Source organism: Saccoglossus kowalevskii, chromosome 3, assembly GCF_978046115.1.
Source record: "Saccoglossus kowalevskii chromosome 3, keSacKowa6.1, whole genome shotgun sequence".
Classification (NCBI taxonomy): Eukaryota; Metazoa; Hemichordata; class Enteropneusta; family Harrimaniidae; genus Saccoglossus; species Saccoglossus kowalevskii.
In genome coordinates this window covers 27169158-27186517 of record NC_140643.1, presented here as the reverse complement: position 1 = coordinate 27186517, position 17360 = coordinate 27169158, and the positions used below count along the sequence as shown (strand labels likewise).

Here is a 17360-nt window from a genome sequence, read left to right as displayed (position 1 = left end):
CATCGCAAAAACGAGTAAAAAAAGCTGCCGAATGGCCATTTCTGAAGTAAATCGGTGAGTAGTGTATATTGCAGTGGTGTATATATAGTTGTGATCTACCACGTCACAATGACGAACACAGTAGTGACGACACTTTGGGTCAACAGATAACAGCTTGCATCTTAATTCATATTTCAACGTCACACACGAGCTGATACAAAAATTGCGGGATAACAATTTAGAATTTCATCTAGAAGTTCGTAGAAATTTGTTCAACTGCAAAATATATTTATGGGGTTCTTTTTAAAGCCATTTTTATCAAACAACATAGCACTAATGAAACTCAGATATTCTTGTGATGTTGAGATGAATCGTATTTATTCGTGTTTTGATAATATTTTGTTGTTTTGTTGAAACCTTACGTCCATTTATTTGCCTTGACAGTGATTATTAACCAGACTTGTGGTGTCCAGTGAATAGCGCCACCTGTTGTTCATGTGCGTGCATGTTTAATGAATAATGATAAAAGTTGTGATAACTTGACGTCTTGTATGCGTGTGCGTTATACGAGTGTCCCTCGAATGTGTGGCATTCTGCGCAAAACTTATTGTGGGCGACCCGGAATATGGATGTTTTTTGTTTTTGTTTTTTTTATATAGAAGATGACTATGCTTGTATACCGAATCGAACATTAATTGACAAAACGCCACCAAACGTTCACCTTGCAGATATCTTGTGTCCACGGAAAAAATACAAAACACGAACGCGCGCGGGTCGTCACTGAATTTACAGCCCCTTCACCCGGATGAGCATGAGTGATATTAAATCAACAAGTCAATGAGTACATTTCTATAACATTGTTGTGTTTCCGGCGTGTACGGGCGACGTGCTATGGGTCAAGCTAATTTTGCCTAATTACACGTCGAAAATAGAAAATAACTTTCTGATCATGGGATAACCTTGTGATCACTTCATCGTATTCTGAACTGTGCCGATGCTGTGTGCGAACTCGCTCTGGCCCGAGTATTTCCGAACTCTTAAGCGTTGTAATATATAGGAGCAGAACACGAAAACGAGGCTCGATAGAATTAAGGCGTACCCATGTTTAAGTATAGGATAATACACATAACATGGAACTACGTCAACTTGAAAACAGATGGTTTTATGGTGATGTCTATATATTATATGATGTCTGAGACAGTGTGTAGAGTACTTTACATTATGTGGACAGTTGCACATAAAGTACAATATTTTTTACGAAGTCCTCGAAATCAATTACACTTCTAGTAGCGTTATGACCTGTGACTTTGACCCAGAAGTCGACATCCAAATTTGACCCAAAGTTACCTTGACATCTGAACTCCAAAATGCCGTGAAAATTACTTTATTGACAACATGAATTGTCATTGATGATAGATGCTATAATATGTATGGTGTTCAGCTATCCATTGAACATTGTTTGCCCAAGTTGTGATACCTTATATGTTTGTTGTGATATCCAATACTTACCTTGAACATAAAGATTTATCATGTGTACCAGTATCCCAATGTTTGAACATTGATGGATTGTTTCGTAAATAATTTGGTAGCCCTAGTTATTTTTTTTCTATGAACCTGGGAAAGGCGAATTTGCCTATTGCAATTTATCGTCAAGAAAATAATGAGAGATAGACCCCCAGCATCACACTGTCAAAATCAGCAGTCTACTGATAGGGCATTCACCCATAGTATGTTACAATTGTAATGAGACTGGACCTACGGCAAATGAGTATCTCATTGACACAGGATCTCAGGTAACTATTATCAGTAGATCATTCTATGACAGGATCCTGAGTGATGTCCCTATCGCGCCACTTGCAGAACTTCTGCATGTAGCAGGTGTTTATGATGACATCAGAGTATAATGGTGTTACCGAACTAGAAGTATCTTTTCCAGCCAATGTGTTAGGAGATGCTGGAATTAAGTTAATCCTGGCCCTGGTGAGTAGTGACACTAAGTCCTCTACACGTGTGGCGTTGTTAGCAGGCACACATTTGATTGGACCGTATGAGTTAAGTTAGACTGGCACAGTCTGGGCGATTTATTTCTTTTTAAATTTAAAATTAAATAAAACAAATAGCGAAATTGAGGTGTAACTGCGAAATCACATAGACTGGACGTTTGTGACGCGCCCTCTGTGGTGAAAGAAGGAACTAGTGTGTTTTCATACTAGTTTTTATGTTAATGGCAGAATGACAGGCAAGAACGTTATCCAATTAGAGTAATTTGACTTTTAAACTAGTGATTAGGGTTTGCCTGTAAAACAAAACATGCGAAAATCTGGTGCAGTTAATAAGAAACATCATGATAGTAAAGTATGATATATTGAAGATAATATTTGGTAATCGTAGTCCTAAATAACTATTAAAAATAGCTAGACGTTTCGAGCAATGGCTCTTTATCGATAGCATAGAAGCAAGTGTGATAACGTACAGGTAGAACATAGGAACGTAAGAACGCGCATGAACTATAAGTTAGAATCACAAAAAAATCCACAATAGAACAAATAACGCGCCTTAGGTAGTGAGCTCAACAAATGAGTTGAACTGTTTGTTAATACCATGGGGTTCTTTAGTTCCAAGGCGGAATATAGTTTCCTCCTCGACACGCCTGAGCTGATTTTCGTTGCCATTGACAACACATACGCCAGAAATAGACATATCTGTAATATTATGTCCACTAGAATTAAAATGAAGTGAAACCGGATAATAACGATTTTTCTGTCTAGTTTGCCGTAGATGCTCAGCATACGGGTGAAAGGGGAGACCCTGAGAAATATGGTTCTGTCCCGTGTAATCGTCCTAGGTGTAATACTTGTCCTTTTATTACAGACACTAATCGTATATTTGGTCCCAAGGGAGATGTTGAGGTCAAATATCCGTTCAGTTGTATCACTATGAATGTTGTATATTGCATTTCATGTATTAGATGCGGGAAACTTTATATTGGTTCTTCAGTTCGTCGACTGGGTGATCTATATTCCGCCTTGGAACTAAAGAACCCCATGGTATTAACAAACAGTTCAACTCATTTGTTGAGCTCACTACCTAAGGCGCGTTATTTGTTCTATTGTGGAATTTTTGGTGATTCTAACTTATAGTTCATGCGCGTTCTTACGTTCCTATGTTCTACCTGTACGTTATCACACTTGCTTCTATGCTATCGATAAAGAGCCATTGCTCGAAACGTCTAGCTATTTTTAATAGTTATTTAGGACTACGATTACCAAATATTATCTTCAATATATCATACTTATCAGTCCGAGCAGCGTTTATTTATTTATGATAGTAAAGTGTTTGACGTGAGTTTAACTGAAAGTGAATGTTAAATTTACTGGAAGTGTGAAGATCAAAGATCACTAGGAAACACCATATCAGACTGTTTGCTGACTGAGTCGAGAACGGAATAACGCGTGTTGTGCATACAACTTGTTGTATGGCATGCTTAGACGAAGCTGAGCCTGATGCAGTGATAGTGCCAAGAGTGACAGAGAAAGTTTCAAAACGAAGAATGCATTCAAAAACAAACTGTGAAAGCTGGGATGATTACTATGAATACCATTATCTTAGGAGCAGAGGATTAAATTCGGGTAGCAAAGTTTTCAAGCGAGCTACCGATCATTGAACCTGACATCATGACCGATTTGAAAGAAGTGTCTGCACGACATTTCAAAGAAACCAGAGTGTCCACTGATGTGATGATAGAAGTGGCTCCCATAAAACCTTTTGAAATTAATTTTTCGACATGGCTGCAAACATAGCATAGAGTAATTCGTACTAGAAATATTGTTTTTACAGCAATAGGTTTCAGTAAGTTATCGTTGTTTAAAGTAAGTCTATGAACACGGGTCAAGTCCGGGGATCGTATTCAGCGGTTATCCAACTGTAATTTCTTCAAATTCAGCCATAGAGAATTGGAATCAGTAATAAGGCAATGAATTTTGTAAAACTAGGTACTCTTGACTGGGTTTTAATCTTTATTTGGCAAATGTTCATTAGTATATTCAGTTGTATTCGCGAGTTTTGTTGTAGCTCATTAAACAGTTTTGAATCAATGAACAGTCATTTCATTGCAGCTGTGTTTTTGTATTTGTGCATTGAATAGTGCATCGTCTACCACAACGCTTTAATCAATGTTTTGAACACGTTTATGTCAAATATCTTCTATATGTATATCATTTTGTACCACTCTATTCTTCTATCAATTGGTGAAATATTCAAAGCAGGCAATCTCTCCTAGTGATTGAGATGATTGAGGGGAACTATTATTTTGTTTGTGTGGCTTTTCAGACATGCTCTTTTTCAGATTTCAAGATGCAGCTGTTTCAAAGATTTCATGAAGTATTTATCCCTAGATTTCTAAAGTTCTATAGATTTAACCACACTAGCTTTGAAGTTTTTTACATATATAACCACCAAAATGTATTGCTTATCTGAATTTGTCGTTAAGTTCATCCTCAGATGAAGTGATATAATTAGTTTGTTGAATGAATTATCTCCTTTGACCATATTAGATTTCTCTTTTATTAGTTAACCTTATGTTAACCTGGTTGTTATAGTTGTAGTTCAGTGACATCATGCCTATCATTGGTTTCATTATACGATTATCACCCACAAAGAATGAAATACATATTTATTTATATTTATGTTCATATGTAATTTGGATTACAAAATAGCTAGGTCAAATCATTGCATAACAAATGACTTCAGTATGATGTGAAATACAGATGCATAACTTATATAACTCTAACACTAATTCCAAGACGTGCAACTATTATATATCATTATGGTGTTTGCGTAATCTAGCTGCATACCTTACCCAACAATAACGCTAATACTAAGACTGGGTAGATATGCGTAGGTGCTATGTAATTTTACTGAATACACACATGGCAATCTTCTTTTTGGCAACACTGGTTTCTGTGCCAACTAACAGTGTGCTGGCATTTCACTGTAGAAATTAGCTCCTCCTTTATGAAAAATGTCTAATAATAGCACATATGATAATAACACATATACAAATGAAATGCACATCATTCAGACTGTCCATGTGTAATATTTATTTGAAAGTAATCTGTACAAGTGTGTGTGTGGGGGGGGGACAGATTCCCATAAAGGCGAACGACATAGTGTATCATAATGTTACACCCAGGTAATAGTTAACATCCATGTTTAATTCACATCATCGTATCATCAATGTATGCTCAATTCTCACAGTATATCGTCATAAAGTGTTGGAGTAGTTTTATGACGTCATATGGGTGGATGCAATGTCGTTCAAATTGACCACCGCTGCGTTTGGTTGTGTAATAGTTTTCATCTAGAATATAGTAAAATTTCTCTAAAAAAATACTCATCACTGATGTACAACTATATTATATCAAGACGATACTGTCACTTTCAACGGCCTTTGTGTAGCCCATTTACGTCATAGAAACCTTTGGTCACCAGAGGGCGCGATCTCTACGGAAAAGTGTATTGTGCATGATGACAATTTACTGTAAACGATGCAACTCGTTTCACGTTGGTAAAATGAATAGTCTAGTTATATATATAACAATCTTTGTTTTGTCCTGCCCTCGAACTTTCCCGGAATGATCGGCTCGTTATCTATTTTCTAAAAATTCCGAATTTATTGTGCATGAATTTTCACAAACATACTCAAATAGGTTTATATATGTAACACGCCGTTCTTTCAGATATTAATGGAAATGTCCCTTTGAATAAATATACTTTAACACTGTAGTATAGTTAGTTCATGTGCAATTTAAGCAGTGTAACTATAAATGGGTCTATTGTCGATCGCCGTTTTTGTTGTTTATCTATTTCGTTCGATTTGGGACGGGGACTGCTGCTCTTGGCGACGTTGCTCGTATCAGCAATACAGAACGGTAACACAATGCCACATAAAAGAAACCATTACGGATTACCAAAAAAGGTAATCGGCATTATATGTGAGATGAATCCTGTTATATGAAAACATTGCCATTGAATAGAAAAAGATTTCAATATTGTTGTACTGTGTTAAGAACTAACTAGTTTATTTTCCTTACATTCAATTCAAAACAATAATACGATAACTGTAACAATAGGACAATCCGAGCTTGCAATAACAATGTTAAATTGGCACTGTTGGTGATTCTCTAACAATACTGGCTTACATAGTTATATTTGCATATAAAATAACTAAAAATATTATTTTGTATGTCCATCGTCCATAATAAAGCCGCATAGTAAAATCAGGTGGCTAAACAAACTTTATTTCAGGATAAGTGTACATATCAAAAATACAATATTCCATATCAGAAGACACTTATAAAAAACGACAATTATTTAAAAAAAATGTTCATATGTCTATGCAAGACATGGAATTTGGAAAGATGTACGTATCTAAGATGAACTAATTTTAGAATTGTGCTACTGATATTTGCAATCGCACATGAAATTTATACATTAAGTTGTATGTGAGTCCCTCGAAATGTTATTATTAGAATGTTATTATAAACACATATACCTTCGGCGCTACAGACTCTAGCAAAACCCATAACAATGAAGAAAATGTTATTATATGCAATGCAACTTATAATTTTTTGGTGAAATTCTACCATAAATGGAACCAATACACGTTAGTACAAAAAGTGCATTTTGAAAATTTAAGGAGGAGTACATTAATCAGCATATGCATAAAATGATCGCGCCGAACACGTAATGTCAAGATCATCAGAAAAAATGTTCTATCTTATGAAACAAGCCACATAAGTCGTGTCTTTAGTACACACTATACATATTTCTTTGTTTGTTTCTTCGAACGTTGCTTAACGGCGACACGAATGACAACAGCCATTATAGTGAAAATGAAAAATGCAGCGACAAAATAAAGTTCGATATCATTGTACGATACCATCATCGTCGTCGCCGTCGTCGTTTGACCAAGTGCAACCATTGTGGCGGAAACAGACACGATATTGGAAAGCTCGGCGTGCTGCCCATTGTTATCGACAGCTATAATGGCCAGGTAATATGACAAGTTATAGTCCTGTGAAGCTTGGTGTATATATAAAGTTACTGTCTGCAAATTGCCAGATAGAAGTGGCGACAACAGCGTTCCATCAGTTAAGTTCACGTCTGTCACCTTTATGGCACTGTAGAAGTCAGTTAATAATTCCGAAAACGATGTGCTCATGCGCAGATCATAATAAGCCGCTGAGAATAACAAAAATAGTTATATTACTGATGAGAAATAATAGGATCGTTGTGTTATAGTAGAGCGTAGTATTACATATATCACATACATATATGTTCGATTCTTCATCAAGTAACTTCCATACGTACACCCATATGGATTGACCAGTGTGTTTGCCATCACTCGTACGAAATCATAGCAACTTGACGTACCTGTTCCCTGGACCAAATCATCACAAGGTAACATCACTGACACATAGCATTCTCAATACCCAATTCATACTTTGACCGTGTGACGTACGTACCTGTTCCCTGGTCCAGATCATCGCCAGGTGACGTCCAGCTCAATTGAACTTCGTTTACCACAGCATAACTGCTTATTCTGAGATTCGCAATTCTAGATGGCGGGAAGTGGTCTGTCTTGAGATAACGCTTACCAATCACCACGTGGTCGCCAAGCTGTATAACTCCGGCTGAGTCGGTGCGGTCGAAATTGCCGACAGGCGTGTATGATGCTGATCTTGTGAATAACATTGCTGAAATGAACACAATTATGTAAAGTCACGATCCATCACGTAAAGTTTACATATTATAATACTCATTTAGCAAAGTCACATAGTATCGCATTATTTACAAATATTTCTGACAAATCGTTTCCTGGCCCTCATTATTTTTTTTTGAGATTTCCTATGACGGCATCACCTAGTTTTAACTCGCTATAAAATATTTAAAAAATTTTAAACTCAGTGACTACTTACTATTATTAGTTGCCATGGCGCCACTCTGTTGAGAGAATGTCTGGATTGCAGTATGTGCATTACTATTGTTGGCTTGTATCTTGACAGAATATCTGCACACAGTGACACAGTCATCGGTGTTGACAAAATCCAAGAAGTACGCAGAGTACACACCATCGTTTTCCAAAATATCTGCGCCTGAATCCAAGCAAGCACGGCTCACGTGAATATGACAGGATATGATTGGATAGGATGGGAATTGGATATTCTCGGGGGCGGAGCTACGTCACAGACGTTCCACGTTGCTAAGACGCGCACCACTGTACCATGCATTTCTATGGGCTCTGTGCGCGCTGCTGTGGAACGCTGGTCGAGCCGGTGAAAATTCGAGAAAACAACACAAACTCAACTTTGAAGTAATCCCGAACAACCAAATTTATATATGTTACACACGTAGGGCTAATCTTGTTACACTGTTCAGGGGACTCTCAACAACCATCGCAAAGTACCGTTTTCTGTGAGTTTTTGGTCGTTGTTTTCACCGCCGCGGGTTGCCAGGCGGTGAAAATGCCCGGATGTCCGCCCCGAGGATATAATAGAATATGATATACAGATTACGCAAAGTCCAACAAACAATAATACAAACCAAACAAACTAAAACAATTCTAGAATATCAAAAACAAATTGTGCCAAATAATTAATAATAAAAAAATGAAAAAAGGAAACAATTAATCATTGCCAAGGCTTTAAAGGCTAGGGACATGAATAAATAAAGCATCGAAGAAGTTTTCTTGGACATATTGACATATTGTTTTTAATATTTCAAACGTATTTAAATTAATTGAACAGTATGAGACATTTCAGTATTATACTGTTAAGTGACGCATTATATTTGAAAGTGTTTTGTGGCGTACCGCAAAATTGTCCACGTAAAGAAATAGAACGTCTTATAATAGTGTTCTCAACATATTAATCATGTATAGCGCAAGATACCGTGTCGATGTACGATTTATATCAAAGTATTATTTTTATATTCATTCCAAGAACATATCTTTACGTTACGACAAAACCACACAATAACACAATTGAGAGAAGCGTGCTGGACGTGATTACATTTACTTACCTCCACCGCTGTCTAGTAGTGGTAAAGTTACACCGCCCTTACTTCCTGGTCTTTCGATAGTGGCCACAACGTTCGCGTATAGGACAGGCAGGTGACCCTGACTTAACTCAGCATATACCGCAGTTTTGGCTGGTGTTTCCACAATAATCGGGGAATCAATGATCGATGTCAATTGTATTGGTCCTTTCGTCATATCGATTGCTTTCGATTCCACGGAGATCTCTACGGGCCTGTCCTGTTTGTCGGCATTTCGGATTGCATACACCCAAGCACCAACCTAAAATAAACACCGCCAAGCATAAGCCGAGTTTGATTTGTTTGTAAGGCTACACCGATTTAATTTTATGGATGACATCCGCGCGCGCATTGATTTGTTTGTAAACTGGTTTTACCGCTTTACCACTATAATCGTTTAATTGCTATGAATATATAGATGTCTTACGCATGTATTGAAAATCAACTCAACACTAGTCGCACTCCGCCGACTCTAAAGGGATAATCGAGAAGAAGCTGACCAGATGGAATGTATCAAGAAGGGAAAAACAAGAAACTAACCTCGCACGCGAAACATTCAAAAAAGAGGTGTCTGTTTGAAATGCCATGGTAAAACTTTCGCAGAGAGAGCTCAAACCTTCTCGTCGCGTGGACATGGTATATTTCAACTATGTAGATTTCTTCTTAGAAGATAATCGTGGTGGAGCAATACATATACACGTATGCGTTCCCAACAGCACAAAACCCGACGCAATCGAAACATGCATTTCTGCATTTATATATTCAAATATAAAAGCGTTTGCTAACCTTGGCAATCCCTTTCAAGCGTATCGTGATTGTTTTTGTCCTTCTCTCATAATTATACTCTATCGAATCTTTGTTAATCACCACATCCCCTGACGGTGACGTCAGCTCCACTGTCACGGCATCGTTGGGCGTGCTGAACTCCCGCATGAAGAAGTGGAACTTGGTTTCTAAACCAACAGTGGAGTCAATGTGAACACTGCCCTCTATAGTCCCTGAAGCGGGTACGGACAGAACTTCACTCGATACCTATGATGTTAACAAAAAAAGACATTACTATGATCGATGAATACGCAAAATGTGTATATATCCAATTGCGTGTGCATCACGTTCATTTAAAACAAAAAGCCTTGTCAAAAAAATTGCACCACTTATGTTTTTAATAATAACACGTAATAACTGGAAACATGCGTTGTTGTACAATTGATTCTATTGTGTAAAGTTATCGCTGTGCAGATTAAAATGACATTGATTGACAAGTTTATTGTATACTTTAAAATTGACATTGTCATTTAATATTGCTCTATTCGTCATCGTGGTAAATATTTCATATTTTCAAGTGGGCAAGGTGACGTAACGTACTCAGTAATTCGGTGACGTTGGTATATTTATATTCACTGGATGGCGCAAATATATAAATACACTTACTTGTACCAATGTAGCTGTATTAGTTGCTTCTCTGTGAGTGAAACTTGAAGTGAAGGAATCATGGAGCGCTGTCGTCTTCGATGATTCCGAGTAGTAGTACGATCTACCACCTGTCTTTGCTGAGAGCGTCGCTAATTGTGGATCTGCTTCATCGCCCAGTGCCAGTGTGTCTATGATAATTCCACTATCGGATATATTACCAATTACATCTTTTATAAGAGGTGCATAGTTTTCCATCCCGTCTGATATTAAGAAGAGTCTCCCTCCTTCAGTACCCTCACTACTGTCATCGAGAACCTGAATGAACATAAGAGGGCGCTAACTAAATGTGGCCTACCATTATAAGATTTATATGATGAGAGCACACAAGTGGGATGAGATACGAAATCACACAGCAAACACAGAGTTCTAAAAATACTAAATGGATCAATTTCCCGCAGTTGTTGTTGTCTGAAAAATTTTACTACAAAAAGTCTTATGATCTGTGTTCGTCTTTTGGTGAAGACAATCTACCAAATGAGGAATAGAAAGATGCGTTTGTTTCAAAGGCACTAAGCTCAGTACCAGCCCCCCCCCCCGCCAGTATCCTTGCAATGACCGCACTGATTGTCGGTGATAGGACTGGAGCATAGTGCTTGCTAGGATTTCAAAGAACGCGGCTGCCCCCCAGAGACTAGAGCATGCCAAAAACACTAACGGAATGTGTTATTTTACTTTGTAGCAATACGTGCCACGCACAATGTTTTTTCCGATGTTTTTTCTGAGGGACAGACGAATGCATTGTACATATTTATCTCTATTCCCAGGTAAGTTAGACATTGAAAATTCCCCTTGATTATTACAAATACCAGTGACCGCACAAGTTTGGAGTTTTGCAAGTTTGACTGCTTTGAGTTGGCCAATTGGACTTTGCAATTGCTAAATCATGGTCACGTGACGTATATGACGTATAAACCATGCGTAAGTGGTTTAGTAATAGCTAATAATGGTCACGTGATAGTTACGCCACGTAAACTGTAACCATTAAATGACCATGATTTAACCAATTAGGCTGTTGTGGATGGGAGTATTTTGGCCAATCAGTAAGTTTATTTTAAATACTACGCCATAATAATAAGGTTAGAGCACATAACAACGACAATTCAAGAACGCCCATTGGTCGATGCGAGACAGTGGTGCTGCATCCTAGTTATTGCAAGGGGTGAAAGATGAAAGTACCGACGAGTTCCAACATGCGTGTATATCGCCATAGTGTTAAACATGTTGCACCGTGGCACATGATGGGTACGACTGTGGGCGCGATGACAGGAAATAATGAAACACTATTATATAGGCAGAAGCAGGCCACGCGGTTCTCTCGCTTCTAACCAATTTCCATTTAAAGTTAATTATTTAGAAATATTGAAATAAATTAGACACATATCACTTCAACCATTTGAATGTCGAGGGTAACCTACATATTTCTTAAGAAATGTCGGTAAAGACCATTAACCAATTATGCTCATTTCAAAATCAACACAATAGTTATAGAAAAAAAAAACATACATACTAATTCACACTAAAGAGAAAACAATATGTTCTTTAAAGTTTTAATAGACTTTTTAATTTACTCTCACAGCGATCACTCAAAGATACAGATGCCACTATATTACATACCCGTATTGCGTCCAGTATACCGCATCCAATACACGTATGCCCATTCACTCTCTTAGGCAGCAAATCTATAAGATCTTCCCTCACTTGGTCGCTGGTAATCTGAACCAATGGTGACCTAATCCAAGACGAGGTACTGAACTCTACCAATCCAAGCCACGAATATAGCGGCAATACGTAACGGATGTAATGAGTGGCTGCTTGTACCAAAAGATGGTACCTGTCATTCTAAAAGAAAATGCCTATTTGGGTTTATATGATAAATTATTATTCGTGAATAACAGATGAATAAAGTAGGTACTCCAAAACGAATAATTTAGATTCATTCTCTATAGCAGAGAAAGAATAGAGAAAGGACACTTTGTCCGAAACGTCAGTTTATATTGAATAATTACCAAGGAATGTGATCACCTACTACCATTTTTCATATATTAGCGCAATTATGTATGTGACGTCACTATTATAAAAAAAGAACGATTGAACGGAATTCTTATAACTAATCATAATAACAACTTCTTGTTTCAATTTATAAATTTATCCAATTAATGAAACCTATTAATCGTTCGTTCGTGTGAAACTCTGTATTGTGGTGGTGGAAGCATTATGAGAATGTTGGAGCTAGTATTACATCCGGGTATTGAAAACGAGCATACTTACTACAAACATACTGCCTGATATATCCATCACTAGCACTGATCGTATGTCACGTGCTATTACCACTTTAAACAATGGCAACGTGTCTACGTCATCTAGTGGCGTATTCTCGGCAAAATCTGCATGTTCTCGCATGACCTCCCAGCTGCTTCGGTGACCGCATTGTTTGTTTTGTTGGTTGTTTGCAATTTGGTTGTGTCTGGCATTCGGGTCTTTATCGGGGTCGTCGTGACAGAAATCAACCACCTGAAGGTGATCATAATAACATCATTGTGTCATGTGACATTGTTGCAACTAAACACCACATACAGCATATGCATGAGTAATATAGTAATGTATTAATCTATAGCAATTTATCAACATCCATAATGCAATGCGTTACCTATGTCTTTCACAATAAACTCATTATAAAGCACTATATATGCAGATTCGTGGAAAAGTTGTGACTAATAGGTTAAAAATAATAAAATGCCCGATATCGATAATTTGATGATACTTGGTAATCTTGTATATATGCTTACAAAATCATAATTTGTCCGGCCAACAAGATAATATAATGTCCTGGAATGCGCAGAAATTGTTTTACTTGCATCGCACTGATAATATCAAAACAAAATATACACGGCAAGGTACAACAAATACATCTACTTTCATAGTACGCAACACGAACACTAGAGAATGCATTCACTACTACTACGTACATGTACATGCGAAGCAAGAGATTCTTAAGTTATAACAATTTTGGTATAGTGAAATGTGCGCAGATTGGTGACGAGAAAAAAACATATCTAGTATATATAAGTTTTGCAGTTTAGAACAGTATCAACTTAAAATATATTAAACGATGAGGTCGCTATGAATGACTTAGCTTTGCTTATATGAACAAACTGGCTCAGCGATGAGCTCCAGCACACTCCGTTTATATGAAACACAGAAAATCTTTGTATCCACGAATGAAATGCACAGTGGGCCCTTATATCAGTAATTTATCAATATATTGATAGAACATTACACTGTAGCCATTATAGCGATACGCCCACACCACTTGACATGCATTCAAACTATGCATTTTAACTTTGATCCTGATTTTTGGGCCATGTCCACTTGACCAAAAGTTATTTTCATTTCACCTAGGACCTTGTCACAATAGTTCACAAACCCATACTTTGATATACTATGACGATAATTGGTAGCACTTCACTGCGTATGTTGAAGTACACATTTATAATAAAGATATCGACCACTTTGACTCTACTCACCCCTTCCAAGTACTGCGCATATAAATAAGACGCCTTCGCTGGGTTATTCTCTTCAGATGGATAAAACAGGCATGTTGGTTCAGGCAGCACACCGGAATCGGGATCTGTGTTACATTTTGTCCATCCTTTGCTGCTATCAAGTGACACGCCGGTAACAGATTCCGAACACCGAGTCGGTTCTGTTCGGCCATTCTCGTCAAAGTAAAATGTTTCATCTGTGGAGGTGGGATATTCGTCGAATACACCCCATCTGAGATGACCCCACTCGTGAACAATAACTTTAGCTGTAAATAATGGAAAACGCAATATAAATCAAATTCTGTATGTGTAAATGCGTTTTATTCGTGTATCACCATATTGGCACAGTTTCTGTACTCTAATCGTCCATACCATATATCAGACTGTAATTTTCATATACCATTTACATTTCCTAATACAGCTTCGTGCAAGGGCGGTAGGAAAAAGTGCCTGCATTAATACAATACAATACTAAAGATAGTACATGAATATATTTTCTTGGATAAAATAAGTTATTAGTAACGTTCTAGAAATGATAAAACAGTACTACAAGCATTATCGTCAGTGGTGACATGTTTTGACTCACTCGATAAAAGTGCGACTGGGGTGTCATTTCACGTTTTTTTTGTTTAGAAGTGGGTGGTCATTTATCAATGTTTTGGTTTAGAAGTGTGTAGCATTTATTTATATTTTTCACAGGTCCTTATATTCAAAGCCTGGTACTGGAAAAGGCTGAATAAAATGCGCTCACTGGTTGGGAACTTAGTTGTGAGCTGGGTGTTTTTTTTCGCTGAAAACAATTGTCTTTAGAAGTGGGTATATAAATAGAAAAAAAATGGTTTAGAAGTAAGTATGGTTTACAAGAGGTGGGCTGCACTCCCTTACCCACTTAATGTGGAAGTAGGCCCTCCCCCGCGGGGGTGGGGGTGGGGGGTGGGGTGGTATTGGTTTTGCGTCTTGCCCAGACTCTGAGTTTTAGAAAACGTACATCTAGCTCGTACAAGATATGGTCGCGCGCTTTTTGAAAACGTTTAAATGTAGGACGCTTTCACCCCGCTTTTCATAATAATAGACGGCGTTGACGCAAGGTGTGCCGGGAGTTGGTTCGAAACTTCGAACGTTTCGAAGTCAATCGTCGATTGGCACGTATTTTACGGTTATATTAAATCGTTTCAGGGGCCTGTTTACTAAATAATGATAACTGAAACTTAGAAATACTGCAAGGACAAACTGGCCCCAAAATTGCGCAAATTTGCAGTAAGTTTACGCTGCTAATGTCTGGTTCGGTAGGCGTTCTATAGCCGTTTTATAGCCGGTGGTGGTGCTATTCAATACTACTTATGCCGCTAATTCATAACTTACGGCTCGACTTATACAATGTGTTTCAAATCGAATGTGGAATTAAATAATATAAGCGAATGGTACAGCCAGAATTGTGTACATATATAAAGTACCTTCAGACATAGTTATAAATGTATTTTATTGTCATTATTCAAATAAATCGTCAACATTTAAAAATTGTCATTCGTCCTGGCTTATCTTACACTTTTGCCTACCGCCCTTGCTTCGTGTTCGGTATGGGTTCTATGCTATATAACGTGCGCAAATTACATTGTTCGTTTATACGACTTTGGCGTTTTGACTTTACAGTCTTAGATTTGGAAGATCAGAACACACATACCCGATTCACCCCAAAAGTAAGTACTGAAATCGACATCAGTAATCCACTTTGGAGTGAGATGAGTATACTCTCCAGGTTTTCCACAGGGAAGAGTTTGTTTAGTGTAGGGATTGTGCCACCATTCAGGATTCATCTCGTCCACCAGTATGTTGCCAAGGTCGTACGTTTCCCACGTTGCTGTCAAGTAGGCCGAGTTGTCGCTCCAGGTGCTTGGAACGAGGATGGTGACGTCATGGAAGTGTGTATACTGGCGACTAGCTTGATACATGTATTTCGATGCGTCTGTGAAGATATCCTGTAAAGAATCTCACCAATGATGAAAAGATCGCCGACACATGGTATAGTAATATGTGTATGGCTCGGCATATGTTTGGGAAGTCTTATAAACATTGAAATACTTTCAGCCACTGTGAACGTACATACTGCTATAAAAATATATAGTCTCACAGGCTAGTACCTATTTGTTTCAACACTCGATCATATATGTCAATTGTATCCTACGTGTTTTTTGTACTTGTGAACATTCGTACAGATTCTAAATCGATTGTGTTGAAAGTAGGTTGTAGATCCATGATAGTATAGTTTGAAATACTATAATTGTGTTATATGTAGGTTGTAGATCCATGATAGTATAGTTTGAATTACTATAATTGTGCTATATGTAGGTTGTAGATTCATGGTAGTATAATGTGAATTACTACAATTGTGTTATATGTAGGTTGTAGATCCATGGCATTATAAGGTATATTACAATAATTGTGTAGATTCATGGTAATATAATGTGAATTACTACAATTGTGTTATATGTAGGTTGTAGATCTATGGCATTATAAGGTATATTACAATAATTGTGTTATATGTAGGTTGTAGATCCATGATAGTATAGTTTGAATTACTACAATTGTGTTATACGTAGGTTGTAGATCCATGGCATTATAAGGTATATTACTATAATTGTGTTATATGTAGGTTGTAGATCCATGATAGTATAGTTTGAATTACTATAATTGTGTTGTATGTACATTGTAGGTCCATGGTAGTATAATGTGAATTACTACAATTGTGTTATATGTACGTTGTCGATCCTTGGCTTTATAAGGTATATTACTATAATTGTGTTATATGTAGGTTGTAGGTCCATGGTAGTATAATGTGAATTACTACAATTGCGTTATATATAGGTTGTAGATCCATGGCATTATATTGTGAATTACTATAATTGTGTTATATGTAGGTTGTAGATCCATGGTAATGTAATGTGAATTACTATAATTGTGTTATATGTAGGTTGTAGATTCATGGTAGTATAATGTGAATTACTATAATTGTGTTATATGTAAGTTGTAGATTCATGGCATTATAAGGTATATTACTATAATTGTGTAATATGTAGGTTGTAGGTCCATGGTAGTATAATGTGAATTACTAAAATTGTGTTATATGTAGGTTGTAGATTCATGGCATTATAAGGTATATTACTATAATTGTGTTATATGTAGGTTGTAGATCCATGATAGTATAGTTTGAATTACTATAATTGTGTTATATATAGGTTGTAGATCCATGGCATTATAAGGTATATTACTATA

General features: G+C 37.1%; 1 protein-coding gene across 1 annotated transcript; it reads right to left on the bottom strand.

The window, feature by feature from the left end:
- Positions 1-6796: 6796 nt before the first annotated feature.
- On the bottom strand, positions 6797-16039 carry LOC100367708 (calcium-activated chloride channel regulator 1-like). Its single transcript, XM_085497425.1, has 10 exons — positions 15772-16039; positions 14073-14356; positions 12817-13059; positions 12163-12387; positions 10507-10803; positions 9862-10107; positions 9061-9337; positions 7959-8135; positions 7506-7736; positions 6797-7221 (listed from the first exon to the last, which is right to left on the bottom strand). Exons 1-10 carry the CDS (start codon positions 16037-16039, stop codon positions 6797-6799), a joined length of 2673 nt encoding a protein of 890 aa, XP_085353551.1.
- Positions 16040-17360: the final 1321 nt, after the last annotated feature.

Bases quoted from the DNA above. Each gene is read 5' to 3' on its own strand.
- LOC100367708 (XM_085497425.1), bottom strand. From the start codon at position 16,039: ATGTATCAAGCTAGTCGCCAGTATACACACTTCCATGACGTCACCATC. The intron at 12,388-12,816 runs GTAAGTATGCTC...ATTTTCTTTTAG, and splicing joins TATCAGGCAGTATGTTTGTA to AATGACAGGTACCATCTTTT. The intron at 10,804-12,162 runs GTATGTAATATA...ATGTTCATTCAG, and splicing joins GTATACTGGACGCAATACGG to GTTCTCGATGACAGTAGTGA.